This window comes from Suncus etruscus, chromosome 3, assembly GCF_024139225.1.
Source record: "Suncus etruscus isolate mSunEtr1 chromosome 3, mSunEtr1.pri.cur, whole genome shotgun sequence".
In the NCBI taxonomy this organism is placed as follows: domain Eukaryota; kingdom Metazoa; phylum Chordata; class Mammalia; order Eulipotyphla; family Soricidae; genus Suncus; species Suncus etruscus.
Window position 1 is genome coordinate 50,886,381 of NC_064850.1, and position 21,786 is coordinate 50,908,166.

General features: G+C 46.5%; 1 protein-coding gene across 1 annotated transcript in view; it reads left to right on the forward strand.

The window, feature by feature from the left end:
- The first annotated feature begins 1,019 nt into the window (after positions 1–1,019).
- The window catches only part of IARS2 (isoleucyl-tRNA synthetase 2, mitochondrial), a 43,224-nt gene continuing 22,457 nt past the window's right edge, over positions 1,020–21,786 (forward strand). The window contains 11 exon segments of the mRNA XM_049769505.1: positions 1,020–1,362; positions 3,401–3,523; positions 7,168–7,189; positions 7,192–7,232; positions 7,235–7,331; positions 18,190–18,338; positions 18,417–18,466; positions 18,548–18,657; positions 18,745–18,835; positions 19,478–19,593; positions 21,296–21,465. Of these exon segments, the coding sequence (XP_049625462.1) occupies positions 1,093–1,362; positions 3,401–3,523; positions 7,168–7,189; positions 7,192–7,232; positions 7,235–7,331; positions 18,190–18,338; positions 18,417–18,466; positions 18,548–18,657; positions 18,745–18,835; positions 19,478–19,593; positions 21,296–21,465 (1,239 nt within the window). The 5' untranslated portion in view covers positions 1,020–1,092.

Here is a 21,786-nt window from a genome sequence, read left to right on the forward strand (position 1 = left end):
ATATTACAAAGAATGCAAATATCCTGGCTGATCTGAGTCTTTTGGGTTTGGCCATTTGCTTTAGGCATTGCCCATTATCTTAGTCTTAGAGCTTAGTCTCTAAGCTCTGAGGCAGTATACTAGATTCTGGGGGAATTACAGCTATGTTAAAAAAAAAATGTAGGGGGCCGGAGAGATAGCATGGAGGTAAGGCGTTTGCCTTTCTTGTAGAAGGATGGTGGTTCGAATCCCGGTATCTCATATGGTCCCCTGTGCCTGCCAGGGGCGATTTCTGAGCATAGAGCCAGGAGTAACCCAAGCGGTGCTGGGTGTGACCCAAAAACCAAAAACCAAAAAAAAAAAAAAAAAAAAAAGGTAGGATAATGGTGGGAGCCAGAGCAATAGCACACAAACAGCACAGTAAGTAGTAGGGCGTTTGCCTTGCACACAGCCCATCCAGTTCGATTCCGGGCATCCCATATGGTCCTCTGAGCCTGTCAGGAGCAATTTGTGAACGCAGGCAGGGGTAACCCCCTGAGCACCGCCGGGTGTGGCCCCAAAACAAACAAACAAACAAAAAAAATAGTAGGATGGCAGTAAGAAAAAATGGGACTGCTCACAGCAGCCGGCCAGGGCAACTGAGGCTTCCGCATGAATTCCACTCTCCGAGAAAGTAGTGCTTCCCACTAAGCGAGTCTTAGCAGTCAAGAGAGCACTCGAAAAGGAGTCCGTATTGAGTGAGTGCTGTGCCGGTAAAATTCCCAACAAATCCCAAGAGGTCTGAAAAAGGATTGAAATTGATAATTTTATACTAGTGACACGTCACCGGGGGTGATCATGGGTTTGACTGACGGGGCTCAAAGAAAGGCATGGGGAAGTAAGTACCAGGGCCCAGGGACACCTTCACTACCCGTGTTCCAGCCAACCCCAGGGCTGCAGCCGCGACCCGGAAGTGACCTGACTAGTGATCTCGGGGTCACTAGATGCCCCGCCCCTTCCGAGTCACAGCGCCTGCGCATTTCAGTCCCACTCGCGGCGCTTTACCCTGGGGTCCCCTGGAGCCCGGAGTCGGGCCGGAGTCACCGCTATTGGGGAGGCCAGGCTTGGTCAGCCATGCGTTGGGGGGTGCTCCCTGGCCGATCGGGGCCCACGGCCCTGGCCACCGCGCGGAATTGGTGGGCGCCGCCCCGTTTCCCCTGCGGATTGGGGTGGAAAGGGGCGCCACCATGGAGACTCCGGGTGCGGGCGGTCAGCGGGGCCAGCGAGCAGCTGCAGGACGCGCGGAGCGGCAAGTACCGGGACACCGTGCTGCTGCCGCAGACCAGCTTCCCCATGAAGCTGCTGGGCCGCCAGCAGCCCGACATGGAGCTGGAGATCCAGCAGGTGAGTGTGTGGGGGGGCGGGTACAGGGGGCGCAGGGTGTGATCTCTGTTCTGTTCTGGGGAGAACCGTGCTAATCATGCTTTGCCCTGGAAGCAGGGACGTCCACTGGGGTTGGAGAAAGCAGGGCAGGGACCACGCCCAGGTCCGAACTCTGAGTGAAATGGGAAGCCCTGACTGGAGCGCCCCTCTTTGATGTGGTGTCCCTGTTTTCAGTTTAGACAAAACCCTGTCCGATTAGGATTTCTTTACACAGTAGCTTGCAGAAAGCGAGCAACGTGCACTAGTAAGTGCACCGGCAGTCACGGTCCCCAGGGAAAGTGGAAGCTCACTGCTTGGCATCAGGGGGAGTCCAGTGGCTCTGAGTTTTTTGATGGATCGATTAGTGAGTGGTATTTACAGAATACCCCCCACCCCGGAAACTTTGCTTTTCTTTCCCCATTCGGAGGGAACTTTTACTTTTCTGGGAGGGGTGGATTACACCTTGCGAAGTGCCCTAGAAGGCATAGGTTGCTTGAACTGAAAGAGCCTGAACCTCCTGTGTGCAAAGTATGTGCTCAGCCAGCCCTTTGACTAGATTCCCAGGCTGTGAGATTTTATTTTATTTTATTTTATTTGTTTTGGTTTTTTGGGCCACACCCGGCAGTGCTCAGGGGTTACTCCTGGCTATCTGCTCAGAAATAGCTCCTGGCAGGCCCGGGGGACCACATGGGACGCGGGATTCGAACCAACCACCTTAGGTCCTGGATCGGCTGCTTGCAAGGCAAACGCTGCTGTGCTATTTCTCTGGCCCCAATGAGATTTTATTTTAAATTAAATCAAATTTTTGTTTGTTTGGGGGCCACACACTGCAGTGTTCACGGCCTACTCCTGGTTCTGCACTCATAAATTACTCCTGGCAGTGCTCAGGACCCTGGGACTCCTGAGGATTGTACTTGAGTTAGTCATGTGTAAAGCAAATCCCCTACTCACTGTACTATTGCTCCAGTTCTGAGCTTTTTTTTTGTTTTGTTTTTGTTTTTCGGGCCACACCCATTTGATGCTCAGGGGTTACTCCTGGCTAAGCGCTCAGAAATTGCCCTGGCTTGGGGGGACCATATGGGACACTGGGGGATTGAACCGCGGTCCGTCCTTGGCTAGCGCTTGCAAGGCAGACACCTTACTTCTAGCGCCACCTCACCTGCCCCCAATTCTGAGCTTTTAATTAAAAAAAAATAAATCCCAACCCTAACCCTAGTGCTAGCTCTTAATACTTATCACAAATTGGTGCTCTGGGGTCACTGGGTCAGTCTGGGGGACTCCAGCCCTGCCAGGAGTGTTCTGGAAGTAAGCTGGGAGCACTACTGGGGTGTTAACCCAACAACTAATTTAAAAAGAGAAAAACAAGAAATATAAAGTGGTAGCTACTCAGATATGCATTTTATTTTAGATTTAGGACACACCCTGCAGTGATAGGGATTTCCTGAAGGAGTCCTTGGGAGTGCAAAGGGGAGGGAGATACTTTCCTGCTTTGCTGGGCATAGAATCCTGTCCTTCTACATGCAAGAACCAATATGACCTGTTGAGGGCTCTTTGGCACCTCAGGTATCTTAGAAACCTCATTCATTTTTGCTGGGATGTGGGGTAGGGCACTTGCCTTGCATGTGGCTAAACCAGATTCAATATCCAACATTCTATATGGTCCCTAGAGCTCTGCTAGGAGTGATTTCTGAATGCAGAGCCAGGAGTAACTCCTGAGCATCACCAAATGTGGCTCCAAAACGAAACAAACAAAACAAAAAACCCCATAAACCTTGAAAATAATACTCATTTGGAAAAGATTGCAGTGAGATATGAAGTAAGCAAATGCTGGCTGGTGTTTAAAGTTTCAGATTCAGTGACCAGGCTGGCTCTGAGGGCAAGTGTGCAGACTGTGGTTGCAAAAGGAATGTTTGACCCCCGGTTCCACAAGGCTTGCTAAACTCTACTGGATGTGGTTGCCCCAGACAACAGATGGTCAGTCAGGAGTGTGTGTTTACAGGATGTTCTTTTTTTTAAATAGAAATGTGGATTTTCAGAACTTTATTCGTGGCAAAGAGAAAGAAAAGTAAAGAAGGAATTTTTTCTTCATGATGGACCTCCTTATGCAAATGGTGACCCTCACGTGGGACATGCTTTAAATAAGGTAACTATGGCCTGTCATTCTTGATGCAGTGTCTTCATTGGGTAGGCATTATAGTTTATATTCTTTCTTGTTGGCTTTTAGGTCACACCTAGCATTGCTCAGGGATAATTACTTTTGTTGTACTTGAGGGACTGTATGGGATGCCTGGGGTTGAACCCCAGTTGGCTGTATGCAAGGCAGATACTTCCCCTGTTGTACTATTGCTCTAGTTCATAAGTTTGGATTTTGGGACCATAGCTATAACACAGGGAGTAGGGCATTTGCCTTGCACACGGCTGATCCAAGTTTTTTTTTTTTTTTTGGTTTTTGGGTCACACCCGGAAGCACTCAGGGGTTACTCCTGGCTCTATGCTCAGAAATCGCCTCTGGCAGACATGGGGTATTATATGGGATGCTGGGATTCGAATTACCATCCTTCTGCATGGAAGGCAGAGACACCTTACCTCCAGACTAGTGGTCGGCAACCATGCGAGCCACATGTGTCTCTTTACACTTTTAATTTGGCTCTTCTGTGTGAAGGGTGGCCGCTCCAGGAGTCAGGACTCTGCTCCTAGCCTCTGTCAGTGCGCGCCCTGTGTGGCTCTCAAAATAAATTTCAATAGTGGTTTTGGCGAGATTTGGCTCAGTTGAAAAAAAAGGTTGCCGACCACTGCTCCAGAACTATCTCCTCCGGCCCTGACCCAAGTTCTATCTTCAGCATTCCATGTGGTCACGAAGCCTTCCCAGGAATGATTTCTGAGTGCAGAGCCGAGGAGTAACCCATGAGCACTGGCCAGGTATAGCCCCAAAACAAAATAAAGTTTGGATTCTAACTTTGTGAATTTTGTTTGTTGTAAATTTTGCAGTAGTACATAAAAGGAAAGCTTTAGTGGGAATTAACCATGTGGTGAGTAGATGCAAAAAAGAGCCTTGCTGTATTTGCCTGGAGCCTACTTTGACACTGGTAAATGGAATTTGATTCAGGAAGTAATTATCAAGTGGCCACTCTAGGCTAGGCATCATTTAAGTTATCATGAGACAAGCGCTGAACAAAATCTTCTTCTAGGGAAAGTATGTCCTAGTCCAGAAGATTTCTTCAGCCAGAGAAGTCAGACATGTATTGTGTTTAGAGTGTTTACTCTGCACTGGATTCTATCTGCCTATCCCCCACTTACTTCTACTGAAATGGAAACCCTGTTGTATGTTGGTGTTTGGAGGTGGGCATGAGCGTTGAGTGTAACTAACGCTGGAGATGGATTTGGTCTGCAAACTGGTATGTAGCCTTGCCATGCACAGATTCTGAAGGGCCTTGGTCTTGAGTGCTGAGAACCCCTCATCCATCATGTCACCTTGCCTTTGATGGTGTTTTGCTCTAGTAGCTCAAACAGAGAGAGATGACAGTGGAGCTGGAGGGAGATAAGAGCTGAATGGTTTGGTTGTGACCAGCTGTTGGTCCCAGTGGGATTGGGTCCTGGTGGGAGGCAGTGAATGGGAGGTGCAGAGACCTTGGAGTGCACATTGCCCTCGTGTATTGGAATGTTGGTTGCTGAAACAGAAAGGGGGTGTTGTGTTAGCCCAGGCCAGAGAAGGCACAAGATCCATGTCTTAGTGGCCATGAAAGGGTTTGGGATTTTACCCTGAATGTAGTTAGAAACCATGAGTGGGTTTTGAATAGTGAGGCCCAGGATCTGATGCATGTCTTTTTTGAGAGGAAGGGTTCCTTGGGGCACATCCACTGGTGTTCAGGGGACTATATGGTGACAGGATCAAACTAGGTTTAGTGTAACCTCATAAATGTTGTTCAGGTTTGTCTTAGTAGGAACACGTTTAGGTACCATGTTGGCTGTAGACTCTAAAGGTTGTAGAGCTTGAGAAGGGGATCCTAAGAAAGGGGATATTACCATGAGCCGAGAGAGATGCAGCTATAGAGGCAAAAAAACAGATTCTTGGTATTACTTGTGGGTTTGCATGTGGGTTATGAGAGACAGAAATGCAATAGCATTACATACTCTGGAGGGGAGTTGTGGGGGAGAAAACCCACTGAGGGGGAGAATGGCCTTGTGGGGAGGAAGGCCATTGAGGGGAGAAAGGTCAGAGTGGGGAGGAAGGCCACTGAGGGGAAGAAGACTAGTTGTCCCTGCTCCATAGAGATAGAACCTAGACTGGCTCTGCTCAAGTCCTCTGCACAGTCTGACCAGGTTTAGGGTTTTGTTTGGGTTTTGATGGTGGCCGCTGGGCTGGTTTTAGATAGTAAGGAATTGAGCAAGAGCTCAGGGTTCCTTTAAGAGACTGCCCTTGAATCTCCCTAGTCTCACAGGGGCTTTCGTTCTAATTTCTCTGGTGAAGGTCAGTCTGCTTGAATAGGCTCCATGATCTACTCTGAGCTGACATCAGTGGGAGCCTTCCAGAAAACAGCTGGGTTTAGTACAGGCTGTTTTTCAAGCTCCTTATTTATAGCAGATTTAATGAAAATCATTTTATTTTTCTCCTCACCTTGAGATCTTCAATGTTTATATGCCACCCCAGTGAAACCCCAAGTGATCATATTATTTGGCTAAGTAGAGCAGGGTATTTCACATACTTGCCTTTTGCGAAGCAAAACTGTTGTTGCCTGCAGCCAGTGTTTCTCTGAGTCTAGAAAAGAATTCAGGTCTTGTGTTCAGGCAGTTGACTTTTCATTTGGAAGATTTTTCTACTTCATTATTTTCCTGGCCTGATGTAAATTCTTCAAAAAAAAAAATGACACTCACTGATGATGGGATAGGTATTGGACCATTGAATGCCTCTAAACCACTTTATTATGAAATAACTTTGTTAAGTTTAATCATGGTGACATAATTAAAAGTATAGGAAAAAAAATGTGACTTGCTTTGTGTTTTAAAGTTACATCAAAAAAGAGGGGAGTGGAGAGACAGTATAGCAAATAGGATGCTTGTCTTACACATGACCAGCCTGAGTTGATCCCCGGCATTCCCACATGGTTCTTTCGAACACCAGCAGGCGTTATTTCTATGTGTAGAGCCAGGAATAACTTCTGAGCACTCCTAGGTATAGCCCCAAAACAAAAAACAAAACAGTAAGACTAGGAAAGCAGAGTTAGAAAGGGTAAAGTTATTTGCCTTGCATGTGGCCAGCCCCAGTTCAATCTCACTTAACAATGATCCCTCTAGCCCCACTTGGAATAAACCCTTAGTAACAGCTATTTATTGCTTAATATCCCAAACTCTTCTCCCCTAAAGATTAGAAAAGAAGGGGATCTAGGACCAGAGAGCTTATTCAGAGAGTGGTTGATATACTTATATGAACGAGGCCTGGATTAACTCCTTGTCAGAAGAGTATCCAAGAAAAAGAGAACTGGGAAAAGAATTCTGGGTGGATGCTGGGGCTCATTCTCATGCTGCATAAGTGCATAGAAGTGTGGGACTCTGAGTTTGCTCACCAGCAGCACATGTCGCTCCTCAGCAGAGCTGGCCAAGCCACACTTTGAATGGCTGGGCCTGGGCGCTGAATTGTCCAGCTTGCTAAAATGAGTATTTTAGGGATGGGACTGGTTCCTCCCTTGTGGAACACCCTTCCCCCGCCACTCCACTTTGGCCTTCCTCACACCACACCACCTCACAAAGATGACTACCAAATTGTCAGTGATTCTCATTTTCTCCTTGCAGATTTTGAAAGACATAGCAAATCGGTACATATGATGAAAGGAACAAAAATACACTTTGTCCCCTGGCTGGGGACTGTCATGGGCTGCCCATAGAAGTCAAAGTCCTAGCAGAAACTCCGGCGAGGAAAGCGCAAGATCTTTCACCTGTGGAAATTAGGGAGAAAGGTAAATTCTCTCTTTTTTTTTTTTTTGTTATTATCTGTAAATATGGGGTATTCTGGAAGAGCTGGGCCAAAGCAAAGAAAAATGTCTGTACTTTAATTTTTTTGGTTATCCCTGAGATCTGTTGGAAACCCAACAGTCTATGTTGACTAGACAGAATGCGGTCTAATGGTTTGCCAATGGAGGAGTGATCCACAAGCCTTTTCAAGGTGACTCTGTTTTCTAGACTTGAGACATTTGTGACATTTGGCTGGTGTTTTTTATTTATCTATTTATTTATTTATTTATTTATTTATTTATTTATTTATTTATTGACTAGGACTTGACCTATTCAGGTCAATTAAATTAAATACAAATGTATTTATTCAACCTCTAGATAGAAATATATTTTTATTCTCTTCTCTTCTGTCACAGTTTGGTTCAGAAGTTTAGTAGCAATTATTCTTGTCATTCCTGGATAACATATCTGTTTTAGAGATCACAAATGGTCTTCATTAGCAAGACTGAGAATCCCAGTGGGCAAACTGAGAACTGAGTACTATGGTCTACTCTGTGGTTAAGATTGGAGCTCAAGGTCTATTTGGCATGGAGTGTGCACTGGAGACCCCATCTAGCAATGTTTGGTGTTGCTCAGGGTCACCTGGCAGTGTGAAGTAGTGCTAAGAAACTACAAGGTTATGGGATATGAAGCAAGGGAACCAGTAGGCTATTTGAGGGGATGCTAGGGGCCCTCTGAACAGAAATTGTGCTAGGGACACTGTGCGCTATATGAGGTGGTGCTAGGGACCCTCTGAGCAAGTATATGAGGTGGTTCTAGGAGACCCCCGATCTCTGTGAGGTTTTGCTAGGGAGCTATATGATAGGTGGTGATAGGGACTTCCAGATTTCTATGTGGTGGTGCTAGGGAACCTGTGAACTGTCTGAGGGGGTTCTAGGAGACCCTGCTTTATATAAGGTGGTGTTAGGGGCCCACTAATCTGTGTGAGGTGGTGCTCAAGGGGCCTTGATTCTAGGGACACTGTGGGCTAGGGGGCCTTGATTCTAGGGACACTGTGGGCTATGGGAGTTGTACTAGGGTTCCCCTTAACTGTGTGAGGTGATACTTGGGGCTCCGTAATCTATGTGAGGTGGTGTTAGGGAACCACTGAGCAGTGTGAGGTGGGGCTAGACTAGAGGCTCTTAATGCTAGAGACCTTGTGGGCTCTAGATGTGGTGCTAGGGGTCCCTTGAGCTGTGTGCTGTGATGCTTCTGTTACCCTGATCTGTGTGATATGGGCCCACTGAGCTGTGTTCAATGGTGCTTGGGACCTCCTTAACAGTGTGAGGTAGCGCTAGGGTTCATCTGAGCTATCTGAGATAGTGATAGGGCCCCTAGAGATTGTGAGGTGGTGTTAGGGATTCTTATTGTCTGAGGTGGTGTTAAAGCCCGAGGTGCCGAGGACCCTTGGATTGATCTGTTGGCTACACTTTTCCCAAACTATGGTCTGTGGGCATGTACTGCACAAGTGTCGGGAAATAAAGGGGCAGATACCAGAGTGAATATAGAACCCCCACTGAGAGAGCTTTTCTATGTGTGTTGGTAGTAGAGGCCCCTCTGAACTTCGTGAGACAGTGCTAAGGGCCTGTGTTATGTAAGCTGGTATGAGGTGCCTCAGATGTTTGTAAGATGTAGCTAAGGGGATTATAGCACCACTATTAGGTGGTGCTAGGGTCACCTGAGCTATAGGAAGTGGTGCTAGGACTCCTGTGAGCAATAAGAAGTGGTGCTAGGGACTCATGATTGTGTCAGGTGGTGCTAGGGACTCTGAGCAGTGTTAGATAGTAGGAGGGTCCCACTGAAACTATATGAGTGGTGCTAGGGACTCCTGAGAATTATGAGCTGGTGCTGGGGATCCCTGATCTGTGTGAGGCCTTGCTAGGGATTCCCTGATTAGTATAAAGTGATGATTTGGGCCCAGCGATTATGTGAGGTGATGCTAGGGACTCCCTGAGCAGTATGAAGGAGTGCTAGGGGCCCTCTGAGCTATATGAGTTGGTGCTAGGGACTCCTGAGAATTATGAGCTGGTGCTGGGGACCCTTGTTTTAGGATCCCAGGTGCCTAGGACCTTTGGGTTATTTGTGTTGGTGTTAGGGGGACTGTTACAGACTGAGTATTATAAAGTGGTGCTAGGGACCCAATAATTGTGTGAGGGACTCCCTGAACTATATGAAGTGGTGCTGGGGGCCCACTATTGTGTGGGGGGTGGGGGTGGTGTTAGGAATCCTTATTGTTTGAGGTAGTGTTAAGACTTGAGGTACTGAGGACCATTTGGGACATGTGTTTTGGTCCTAGGGATCCCTGTTCTCTCTGAGGCTGTGCTAGGGTTCTGTGGTGATGGGAACTTTCTAAGCTGTGTGAGCTCATGCTAAGTGTCCCCAAATCTGTGTGAGGTGGTGCTAGAGTCCTGTAGTGCTGGGGCCCTCTAAGCTTTCTGAGCAAGTGCTAGGTGCCTGCATATCTATATGACATGGTGCTAGGGTTCCTGAGCTCTATGAATTGGTGCTAAGGACTCCCTATAAAGTATAAAATGGTGCTAGAGGCTCACTGATTTTTTAAGAGGTGCTAGGGGCCCCATATCTGTGTGTGGTGTGCTAGGAACCCCTGAATGTGTGAAGTATTGTTATGGATTCTTATTATTTGAGGTGGTGTTAGGGCCCCATGTGCTGATGACCCTTGGGTTGTTTGTGTTGGTGTTTGGGGCCCCTGTTATATATGAGATGATGCTGGAGTCCAGTAGAGCTGGGGACCTTCAAAGCTTTGTGAGCTAGTGCTAGGTGCCCTCATATCTGTGTGAGAGGATGCTAGAGTCCTTAAGCTATATGAGTTGATGCTAGGGGACTCCTATGAAATATGAAATGGTGCTAGGCGGGGATGGAGAGAGAGCATGGAGGGTAAGGCATTTGCCTTTCATACAGAAGGGTTGGTGGTTCAAATCCCAGCATCCCATATGGTTCCCCGAGCCTGCCAGGAGCGATTTCTGAGCATAGAGCATGAGTAATTCCTGAGCAATGCCGGGGTGTGACCCAAAAACAAACAACAAAAAAAAAAAAAAAAAAAGAAAGAAAGAAAGAAAGAAAAGAAATGGTGCTAGGGGCCCTCTGTGCTATATATGGTGGTGTTAGGGACCCCTGATTGTGTGAAGTATTTTTATGGATCCTTATTATTTGAGGTGGTGTTAGGGTCCCATGTGCTGATGACATTTGGGTTCTTGGTGTTGGTGATAGGGGCTCCCTGATACGTTCGATGTGATGCTAGGGTTCTGTTATGCTGAGGATCCTCTAATCCAGGGGTCTCAAACTTGCAGCCCACGGGCCGCAAACGGCCCTCCTGCCCTAGAGGAATCTTTTTTTGTTTTGTTTTAGTTGTTTGGGTCATACCCCCCAACGTTCAAGGATTACTACTGACTTTGCACTCAAGGATCACCCCAACTTTGCCTCCTGGGGCCCCCAGGTAAATTGAGTTTGAGAACCCTGCTGAGTCTAATCTTCGTGAGCTAGTTCTAGGTGCCCCAGATCTGTATGAGAGGGTGCTAGAATTCTTCAGCTCTATGGAGGTGCTAGGGAATCCCCAAAAACATATGAAATGGATGCTAGAGGCCACTAATTTTCTGAATTGGTGCTAGGGGCCCTATAGAATTATGTGATGGGTACTAGGGGCCCCCCTGTGGACTTTAAAATGGTGCTAGGGGACACTTTGCACTATTTGTTATGGTGCTAGGGACCCATGAATTTGTGAAGTATTATTATGGATATTTATTCTTTGAGGTGGTATTAGGGTCTCAGGTACCGTTGACCCTTGGGTTATTTATGTTGGTGCTAGGGGCCCCTGGTCTATTTGAGGCTATGCTAGGGCCCTATAGTATTGGGAACCCACTAAATTTTGTGACCTAGTTAGTGTTAGGTGCCCTCAGATCTCTTTGAGATGTTGTTAGACTAGAGTCTTTGAGCTATATGAGATGGTACTAGGGGGGCTCCCTATACACTATGAAATGGTGCTAGGGACCCACTGATTTTCTGAGGTGGTGCTAGGGGTCCTCTGAGCTCTATGAATTGGTGCTAGGGATTCACTATGAACTATTAAATGGTGCTAGGGACCCACTAATATTTTAAGATGGTGCTAGGGACCCCAGGTTGTGTGAAGTGTTATTATGGATCCTTTTTAATTGAGGTGGTGTTAAGGCCTCAGGTGTTGATGATGACCCTTGGATTCTTTGCATTGGTGTTTGGGGCCCCTGTTTTATTTGAGGCTATGCTGGAGTCCTGTAGTGCTGGGGACCCTCAAAGCTTTGTGAGCTCGTGCTAGGTGCCCCTTTATCTGTGTGTGAGGGTGGTAGAGTCTCTCTGAGCTATATGAGTTGATGCTTAGGACTTGCTATGAAATATGAAATGGTGCTAGGGACCCACTTATTTTCTGAGGTGGTGCTAGGGGCCCTCTGAACTATATGTGATGGTGCTAGGGAACCCTGAATGTGTGAGGTGTTATAGATCCTTACTGTTTTAGGTGGTGTTAGGGCCCCATGTGCTGATGACACGGGTTGTTTGTGTTGCTGCTAGGGGCCCTCTGATCTCTATGGTGTGATGCTGGGGTCCTGTTATGCTGAGGACCCTTTAATCTTCGTGAGCTAGTCCTAGGTGCCCTAGATCTGTGTGAGAGAATGCTAGAGTATAAATGGTGCTAGAGGCCACTGATTTTTTGACTTGGTGCTAGGGGCCCCCTGAACTGTGTATGATGGTTTTTAGGGGCCCCTAAATGTGTGAAGTGTTATGGATCCTTATTGCTTGAGGTGGTGTTACGACATCAGGTGCTGATGAATCTTGGGTTGTTTGTGTTGGTGCTTGGGGCCCCTGTTCTATGCTAGGGACACCCTATGAAATATAAAATGGTGCTAGGGACCCACTGATTTTATAAGGTGGTGCTAGGGGTCCTCTGACATATATGTGATGGTCCCCCCCTGAATGTATGAAGTGTTGTTATGAATCCTTATTGCTTGAGGTGGTGTTAGGACCTCAGGTGCTGATGATTCTTGGGTTGTTTGTGTTGGTGCTTGGGGCCCCTGTTCTATTTGAGGTGATGCTCGGGTTATGTAGTGCTGGGGACCCTCAAAGATATGTGAGGGTGCTAGGGACTCTCTGAGCTGAATGAGTTGATGCTAGGGACTTCCTATGAAATATGAAGTGGTGCTAGGGACCCACTGATTTGTGAGGTGGTGCTCAGGGTCCTCTGAGCTATATGAGTTGGTGCTAGGGACTCCCTATGAAATAAGAAATGGTGCTAGGGACCCACTGATTTTATGAGGTGGTGCTAGGGGCCCTCTGAGCTGTATGAGCTATGTGGTGTTGCTAGGGACCTCTGAATGTGTGAGGTATTTTTATGCATCCTTATTGTTTGAGATGGTGTTAAGGTCCCATGTACTGATGACCCTTGGGTTGTTTGTTGCTGTTAGGGACCTTCTGATCTGTATGATGTAATGCTAGGGTCCTGTTGTGCTGAGGACACTCCAACCTTTGTGAGCTAGTCCTAGGTGCCCCAGATCTGTGTGAGAGGGTGCTAGAGTTCTTTAGCTATATGAGAGGTGCTAGGGAATCCCACAAAACTATGAAATGGTGCTAGGGGCCACTGATTTTATGAGTTGGTGCTAGGGGCTCTCTGACCTCTGTGTGATGGTGCTAGGGACACCTAAATGTATGAAGTGTTGTTATGGATCCTCATTATTTGAGGTGATGTTAGGGCTGCATGTGTTGATGACCCATGGGTTATTTGTATTGGTGGTAAGGGCTCCCTGATCTGTTTGATGTGATGCTAGGGTCCTGTAGTGCTGATGACCCTCTAATGTTTGTGAGCTAGTTCTAGGTGTCCCACAGTGTTTTTGAGGTGGTAATTAGGGTCTCCCTGTGCAGTCTGGAGTGGTGTTTTTGTCCCCTGAACATGTGAGGGTAGTGCTAGATATTCTGTGGACTGTGTTAGTTGGTGCTAGGGCTACCCTGTTCTGTGTGAGGTGGTGCCAGAGATCACCTGATCTGAGTGTGGTGGTGCTAAGTGCCCTTGATAGTAGGGACCCTGTGGGCTGTGTGAGTAGTGTGGGACCTCCTGAGCAGTGTGACGTGGTGCTACTGGTCTCTTGTTGTGTGGTGGTTTTAGTTGTCACCTGATCTGTGTGAGGTTGTGCTAGGGGCTCTCTGTGCTGTGTGAGGTGGTGCTAAAGCCCCCCGCCCCCGACCTGTGTGAAGTGGTACTAGAGGCTTATGATCCTAGGGAACCTGTGAGCTGTGTGAGGTAGTTATAGGGGCCTCCTGAGCTCCTGAGGTGATGTTCAGGGCCTGCTGATATGTGTGAGATGGTGGTAGGAACCTTTATATTCTTTGAGGTGCTAGAGTCCCCTAGTGCTAAGGGCTCTTTGGGCTGTGTGAGTTGGTGCTAGGGCCTCCTTGATCTGTGTGAAGTGAAGCTATGAGTACCTGGGCACCTCTGAGGTATGTCAAGTGGTTCTAGGTGCTCTCTGGGCTGTGTGAGGTGGTATTTTGGGCCCTCTGAGCAGTGTGAGCTCTTGCTAGAAGCCCCTGCACACTGTGTTATGGTCCTAGTGTTCCTTTGCACCATGTAAGGTGGTGTTAGGAGCCACATGAGCTTGTTAGTTAGTGCAAGGGACCCTTCAGTTGTTCAAGGTAGTGCTAGGGGCTCAAGGATTTAAGGATACTTTGTGTTGGGTGAAGTATGCTAGGGGTCCCCTATTATGTGTGAGGCAGTGCTAAGGTTTTGTGGTGCTGAGGATCCTCTGAACTATGTGAAGTGTTGCTAGGGGTCCCTGAGCAGTATGAGCTCTTGTTAGGAACCCTCTGCACAGGTAGTGATCCTTGGAACTCTGTGAGGTGTTGCTAAGGGCCCTCTGACCTTGTGAGGCAGTGCAAGGGTCCCTTCAGTTTGAGGTAGTACTGGGGGTCCCCTGTTTTGTGAGCTGTGGGAGGTGATGCTTTTGCCCCCCTCTCTTTGTACATTGGTGCTAGGGGCCTCCTGAGCAGAATGAAGTCGTGCCAGAAGCTCCCTGAATAGTGTATCGTGGTCATAGTGGTCCCCTGAGATGTGATGCTAGTTGTGCATAGGACCCTTGTGTTCATTGAGGTGGTAAGTAGCCTTTGTGTTTTGTGAAGTGGTGCTAGGAACCCCCTGAGCTGTGTGAGTTGTGCTTTGGGCCCCATAGCTATGTGAGGTGGTGATAGGAGCCTCCTGAGCTGTGTGAGGCAGATCTAGGGCCCCTCTTAGCTGTATGAAGTGATCCTTGGGGCCCCTTGATTTGTGTGAGGTGCTGCTATGGGCCCTCTGAGTTGTGCGGGGTATGCTTGCACCTCCAACCCCCACCCCCAAGCAGTATCAGATGGTGCTTTGGAGCAAGGAGTTTCCTGATCTGTGTGGTGATATTTAGGTCCGTTGATTTGTTTGAGGTGGTGTTATGGGCCCGTGGTGCCAAGTACCCTTTGGGCTGTGTGACGTGGTTCTTGGACCACCTGATTTGTGTGAGTAGGTGCTTGGAACCCTCTGAGCTATGTGAGCTGGTATTAGGTGCCCCTAGATCTTTGTGACTTGGTGCTAGAGGGTTCTGAGCAGTGTAAGGTTGTGCTTGGGCCTCTTGAACTGTGTGGGGTGGTGCTTGGGACCCCTTGACCAGCATACGATAGTATTTGGTGTCCCCTGATCTATGTTTGGTGGTGCTAGAGATCCTTGATTTGTTTGAGGTTATTCTGGGAGCCCAAGATGCTAAGGTACTGTTGGTTGCTAGTGGCCCCTGATACGTGTGAGGCATTGCTAGGGATTTGTGGTTCTGAAGACCCTCTGAGGTATGCTATGGACCTCCTGAATTATGTGAGATTGATGCTTTGGGCTCTAGTTAAGTGATGTGTAGCTAGAGATGCCCTGAGCCATGTGATTTGGTGCTGTAGGCCTCTGAGTTTTAGGAGCTGGTGCTAGAAGTCCTCGGAACATTTTGTTTTCATGCTAGGGGTCCCCTGAGTTCTGTGAGCGGTGTTCATTCTTTCTTGATTTCTGAGCAATGCTGAGAATGGTCCCCACTATTTAGTGGTACTTGGCCATGGTTTCTGTTGTCGTTCTGGTTACCTTCTCACCTCCCACTTGCAGTGCAGGCACAGCTGTCCCAGGCTTGAGAGCTTCTCTTGTTGAATTCTTTTTCTTTGGCCAGTTTGTCCTTTTTTTTTTTTTGGCCACACCCGGTGGAGCTCAGAGGTTACTCCTGGCTCTGTGCTCAGAAATCCCCCCCTGGCAGGCTGAGGGTACCACATGGGATGCCAGGAATCAAACCAGGTTCCTCCCGGGTGGTCTGCATGCAAGGCATTTACTGCTGTGCTGTCGCTCTGCAACCCCCCATTCTAAATTATCTTTATTTGTTACTTATTTCCTTCTCTTTTTTTGTGTGTGTGTGTAATTTTTTTTTTTTTTGGTGCCACTCCCAGCTGTGCTCAGGAGTTATTTTGTCTCTACACTTAGAAATCACTCCTGGCAGGCGTGGGGACCATATGGGATGCCTAGGTGACCCGGGTTGGTTGTGTGCAAGGCAAACGCCCTATCACCATGCTATCACTCTGGCCCTTTATTTCTTTATTTTATTTGATTTATCTCTTTCAGGAGATTGGATCAGGGAGGAATCATCTGTTTTTGCAGGCTTCATTATCTTTTTGGTTAAGATGTAAGGATTTTTGTACTTGGCAACAGATTATCATTGACTTAGATTGCATTTACTGTATTTTGTGTATGTGTATTTGTGTAATGAGGTGGTCATTATTTCTGACCTTTTCCTTTCTCCCCCTTTTTGTGTTTTGGGTCATACTGGGGTTCTCGAGTTATGCTTAGTAGTGGTCAGGGGGCTGTATCCTAGGACTCAGCCTCACAGATACTTCATGTAAGTTCCCAAGTGCAAGTAATGTGCCTTCAGTCCTTTTAGGCCACTTCCTGCCTTGTTTGTTACTTTCTGAACTTAATATTTTATTTTATTTTATTTTATTTATTATTACATTTTGGTTCTTTGACCATACTTGGCAGCACTCGGGTTACTCCTGGCTCTGTGCTCAGAAATCGCTCTTGACAGGCTTAAGGAACCATATGGAATGCCGAGAATTGAACTTGGATTCGTCCCAGGTTGTGCAAGGCAACCCCCCCCCCCTACTGCTGTGCTATCACTCTGGCCCAATATTCTAAATTTTTTTTTGTTTGTTTGTTTGTGGGTCACACTCAGCAGCACTCAGGGGTTACTCCTGGCTCTGCACTCAGAAATGGTCCCTGGCAGGCTCAAGGGACCATATGCCAGGATTTGAACTACTGTCAGTCCTGGCTCAGCTGCATGCAAGGCAAACGCCCTATTGCTATGCTATCTGTCCAGTTCCATGAATATTCTATTTTTTTAAAACTCTTTTTGTTCTTTTTCTGCTGTGTCAGGGATTGAACTGTGGACTTTATCTAGACTAAGCCACATCTCCATGTCACTGGCTCTCAAGGTTTATTTATTTTGTTATTATTGTTGTTATTTGCTTTTTTTTTTTTTTTGGCCACACCCAGTGACACTCGGGTTACTCCTGGCTATCCCGACCATATGGGATGCCAGGGATAGAACCAAGGTTGTCCTAGGCTAGCATGCGCAAGGCAGATTCCTTAGGGCCTGCGCCACAGCTCTGGCCCCTGTTTGCTTTTTTGTTTGTTTGTTTGGTTTTTGGTTTTTGGCCCACACCCAATAACACTCATGGGTTACTCCTGGCTCTGTACTCAGAAATCGCCCCTGGCGGGCACAGAGGATCATATAGAATACCGAGATTCAAACCACCGTCCTTCCTGAATCAGCTGCATGCAAGGCCAACATCCTACCGCTGTGCTATCTCTCTGGCCTGGCCCCCGTTTGCTTTTTTTTTTTATTTATTTTTTTTTATTTTAATTTTTATTTGACCTACACCCAGCTGGTGCTCAGAAATTTCTCTTGGAATTTCTGAGAGTAGAGCCAGGAGTAACCCCTAAGTGCTGCTGGGTGTGACCCAAAAACCAAAATAAAAAAAGAAAGGAAGATATTCCTCCTGGCAGGCTTGGATGGACCATATGGAATGCCAGGCATTGAGCCACATGCAAAGCAAATGCCCTTCCCGCTGTACTATTGCTCTGGTCCCTAGAGAAGGTTTTTTAATTCTAATTGTAAGATTATTTGATGTAAGATACCAAAGATTAGCAGAATTTTAAGTTTCAAAATTCTAGTTAGTTTTTAGTTGTATTGTATGAACAACTTTGCATTTTAAAGTACTTTTCATATCCAGTATTGCACATGCACATTTTCTAGTCTGTTACAATACTTGTGTTTAGTTGTATGCTAAACCCTGGGGTTTTTTCAGTTTGCTTTGGGACCATACCCAGCAGTGCTTGGAGGCTTTTCCTGACTCTGAGCTCAGGATCACTCCTTGTAGTGCTTGGAGGTCATTCCTGGCAGAGCATGGGAGATCATGTAGTATGATGAATCATGCCCAGCCTCTGGCATGCACAGCTCACTGTCAGCTCATTGAATATCTCCAGCCCTCAGCTACATTTAAGATAAATAAAATTTGTGGGGCCAGAGCAATAGCATGGTGGTAGGGTGTTTGCCTTACATGTGGCTGATCTGGGATGGACATGGGTTCAATTCCTAGCATTCCCATATAGTCGTCCAAGCCTGCCAAGAGTGACTTCTGAGCGCAGAGCAAGGAATAACCCCTGAGCACTGCCAGGTGTGACCCCAAAACCAAAAAAAAAAAAAAACTTGTTGGTTTTCAAAAGCCTTTTTTTCTCTCTTTCTCTCTCTTTAGCTAGATCATTTGCTAAAGCAGCAATTGAGAAACAGAAAGCAGCATTTATTCGTTGGGGAATAATGGCAGACTGGAATAATTGCTATTATACATTTGATGGGAAATACGAGGCTAAACAGTTAAAGATTTTCTACCAACTCTATGAGAAGGTGATGAATCCCTCCCCTTTGAGTACATTAATGTGGTAAAAATATTCAGCTTTTATATGTTATGCTTTTATTTTATAGGGCTTGGTTTATCGATCTTACAAGCCTGTGTTTTGGTCCCCTTCATCAAGGTATGTTTACTTCTTAGTCATTAAAGGGAAATGTTTTCAGAACCCTTCTTATAGTTACATGTAATGTTCTTTAAACCACAGGACTGCCTTGGCTGAAGCGGAACTAGAATATAATTCTAAGCATGTCAGTCGATCAGTATATGTCAAATTTCCTCTATTAAAACCTCCCCCTAAGCTGGCATCTCTCATAGGTAGGATTTCTTTGTTACTTGAGTTTATGAAAGTGGCTAAAGGTGTAACAGTTACTAATAAACATGTTGGAAATTGGATTTTCACAGATGGTGCTTCTCCAATTAGTGTTTTAGTCTGGACCACCCAGCCTTGGACAATTCCAGCCAATGAGGCTGTTTGTTATAAGCCAGACTCAAAGTAGGTATATGAACACATTTTGGGGCAAGCGCGGTTTGTGGGGTTATAACTATCAGTGTTTGGGGTCTACTCCTATCTCTTCTCAGGAGTAAACCCTCGTAGTGTGTGTGTGGGACCATATGTGGTCCTGGGAATTAAACTAGGGTTGGCCACATGCAAGCAAGCCTCTTACCTTCTGTACTATCTCTGCTCATTATTAATGAAACTAGGACTAACTCTTCCTTTAGCATTATTGTAAATATATTTCATCTTGATCTCTAGAAATGAAGAGATGGTGTTATGTAGACATAAGCTTCAGATGATTTCATTTAATACCTTGTTTTCAGGTTTTCTGAAAAATTGTGAAGGAGGCGAGAATAGTATCTTTTAGTTTTCTTTATTAATTTTGGTTTTGGGGTCACACCTGGCAGCGCTCAGGGATTACTTCTGGCTCTGCGCTCAGAAATTGTTCCTGGCAGGCTCTGGGGACCATATGGGATGACAGGATTCAAACCACCATCCTTCTGCATGCAAGACAAACACCCTACCTCCATGCTAATCTCCGGCACTATCTTTTTTAAAGTTAGCTTTTCTGAAAATGAGAGAAGACATTTAAGACATCCTTTTCTGCATTCTTAATGATCTCTTCATGTTTTATTTTAGTTATGCTCTGGTGAAATGTTCCAAATCTGGTGACTTCTACATACTAGCTGAAGAGAAAGTAGCTGTTGTTGCTTCTGCTTTGGAGACCACTATGGAGGTTATCTCAACATTTCCAGGTCAGGAGCTACAGCTGTTCTGACAGGCACAACTGCAAAGATGAGGAGTTCAGGATCTAGGAGCTGCTCAAAGGAAGTGCTCCCTTCCTAGGAATCCTGTCAGGCAATACCTCCATTCTAGGAATCCTGTCAGAAGTAGTATTACCTGAGAATCTTGTTGGAGTAGTGCTCCTTTCTTATCCTGCAGGCTGGCATGTGGCTCAGTTGTAGAGCATGCATAAGGAGCCATAGCACAAAAGATTTAAAAATTAGACCTCGAGGGCCAGAGAGATAACATGGAGGTAGGGCATTTGCCTTGCATGCAGAAGGATGGTGCTTTGAATCCTGACATCCCATTTGGTCCCCTGAAAGAGGAGAGATTTTTTTTTGTTTTGTTTTTGGGTCACACCCGGCAGTGCTCAGGGGTTACTTCTGGCTGTCTGCTCAGAAATAGCTCCTGGCAGGCACGGGGGACCATATGGGACACCGGGATTCGAACCAACCACCTTTGGTCCTGGATCGCGGCTGCTTGCAAGGCAAATGCTGCTGTGCTATCTCTCCGGGCCCCGAGAGGAGAGATTTTTGAATGAAGAGCCAGTAGTAACCCCTGAGTGCTGCTGGGTGTGACTCAAATACCAAAAGTCAAAAAAAAAAATTAGACCTCGAGGAAGGAATCGCAGGGAGTGGGTTAATAGACTATAGAGGAAAGAACTGAAGAGGCTGATTTACAGTTTTATGACTTATGGTGAATTAATTGGAAAACAACACATCCTAATGTTAAAATTAATAAAAATTAAGATCCTAGAGCAGTGGCACAAGCAGTAAGGCATCTGCCTTGCGTGCGCTAGCCTAGGATGGATCGAGGTTTCAATCCCCTGGCGTCCCATGTGTTCCCCCAAGCCAGGAGTGATTTCTGAGCACATAGCCATGAGTGGCCCCTGAGAATCACTGCGTGTGACCAAAAACAAGCAAACAAAAAAAATTAAGAATCTAAAGTTAAAAATTGAAACAATCTTAAAGATTTTCCTGTTAATAAAAATATTTTCTAGTGATAAAATGCAATGCTAAGCAACAAGAAGAGCTTATGAGGTTTTTTCAGAAAGGAGAGTTTGAGGGCCGGAGAGATAGCATGGAGGCAGGGCGTTTGCCTTGCATGAAGAAGGACGGTGGTTCGAATCATAGCATCCCATATGGTCCCCCAAGCATGCCAGGAGCAATTTCTGAGCATAGAGCCAGGAGTAACCCCTGAGCGCTGCCAGATGTGCCCCCCCCCCCCCAAAAGGGTGGGGAGCTTAATGTAGTAAATACTGTGCTAAATGCTCAAAATGCTTAAAATACGTGAATCCAGTTTATCCTTACATTTTGTTGTTTGGTTTGTTTTTATTTTTATTTTTTTGACTTTTGGGCTATATCCAGTAGTGCTCCCTGCTCCTCAAGGCTCTATGCTCAGGTATCTCTCCAGCTGGTACTTGGGGGACCATCTTGGATGCTGGGGATCAAATCCAGGTTGGCTTTATGCAAGGTCAGCACCCTGCCCATCGTATTATCACTCTTGCCTTACAAGTTTTGTGTAGTCTCAGTCTGTGAGACTCAAATAGGGCAGCTGGAACTCAAATCTCAGCCTTGTTTGAGAGCCTCTACTTTTCTCCTGCTGCCTTTTGCTATTCTGAAAGTCCAGTTGCCATTCAAAAGTGATCTTTTGGTGTGATTTCCTCTCCCCCAGGTGCAGACTTAGAAGAAAGCACTTGCGCTCATCCTGTGATCCCCGACAGAGCGTCTCCTCTTCTAGCTGCCAATCATGTGACCATGACTAAAGGAACAGGGCTGGTGCACACAGCTCCTGCCCATGGCATGGATGACTACAGTGTAGCTTCTCAGCACAACTTGGCTGTGGTACTGCTCTTCTTTTTTTCCTTCTCATTCCTGCTTTGGCAGGATGAAATGGATAAATGCTCACTTGTTTTATTCTGGGGCCATACCCAGCGATGCTCAAAGGTTCCTTCTGGCTCTGTGCTCTGAAATCAGTTCAGCAGTGCTTGGTAGACCATGTGGGATGTTGGGGATGAACCCAGGTCCACTGTGTACAAGGCAAGCACCTTAACCACTGTACTATCTCTCTGGCCCCAATTATATAATTTTTCATACAGAAACTTAATTTTTGTCATAGTTGCATTGTGAAATACTTAGATTTATGCAGTACTTGAAGGCATCATT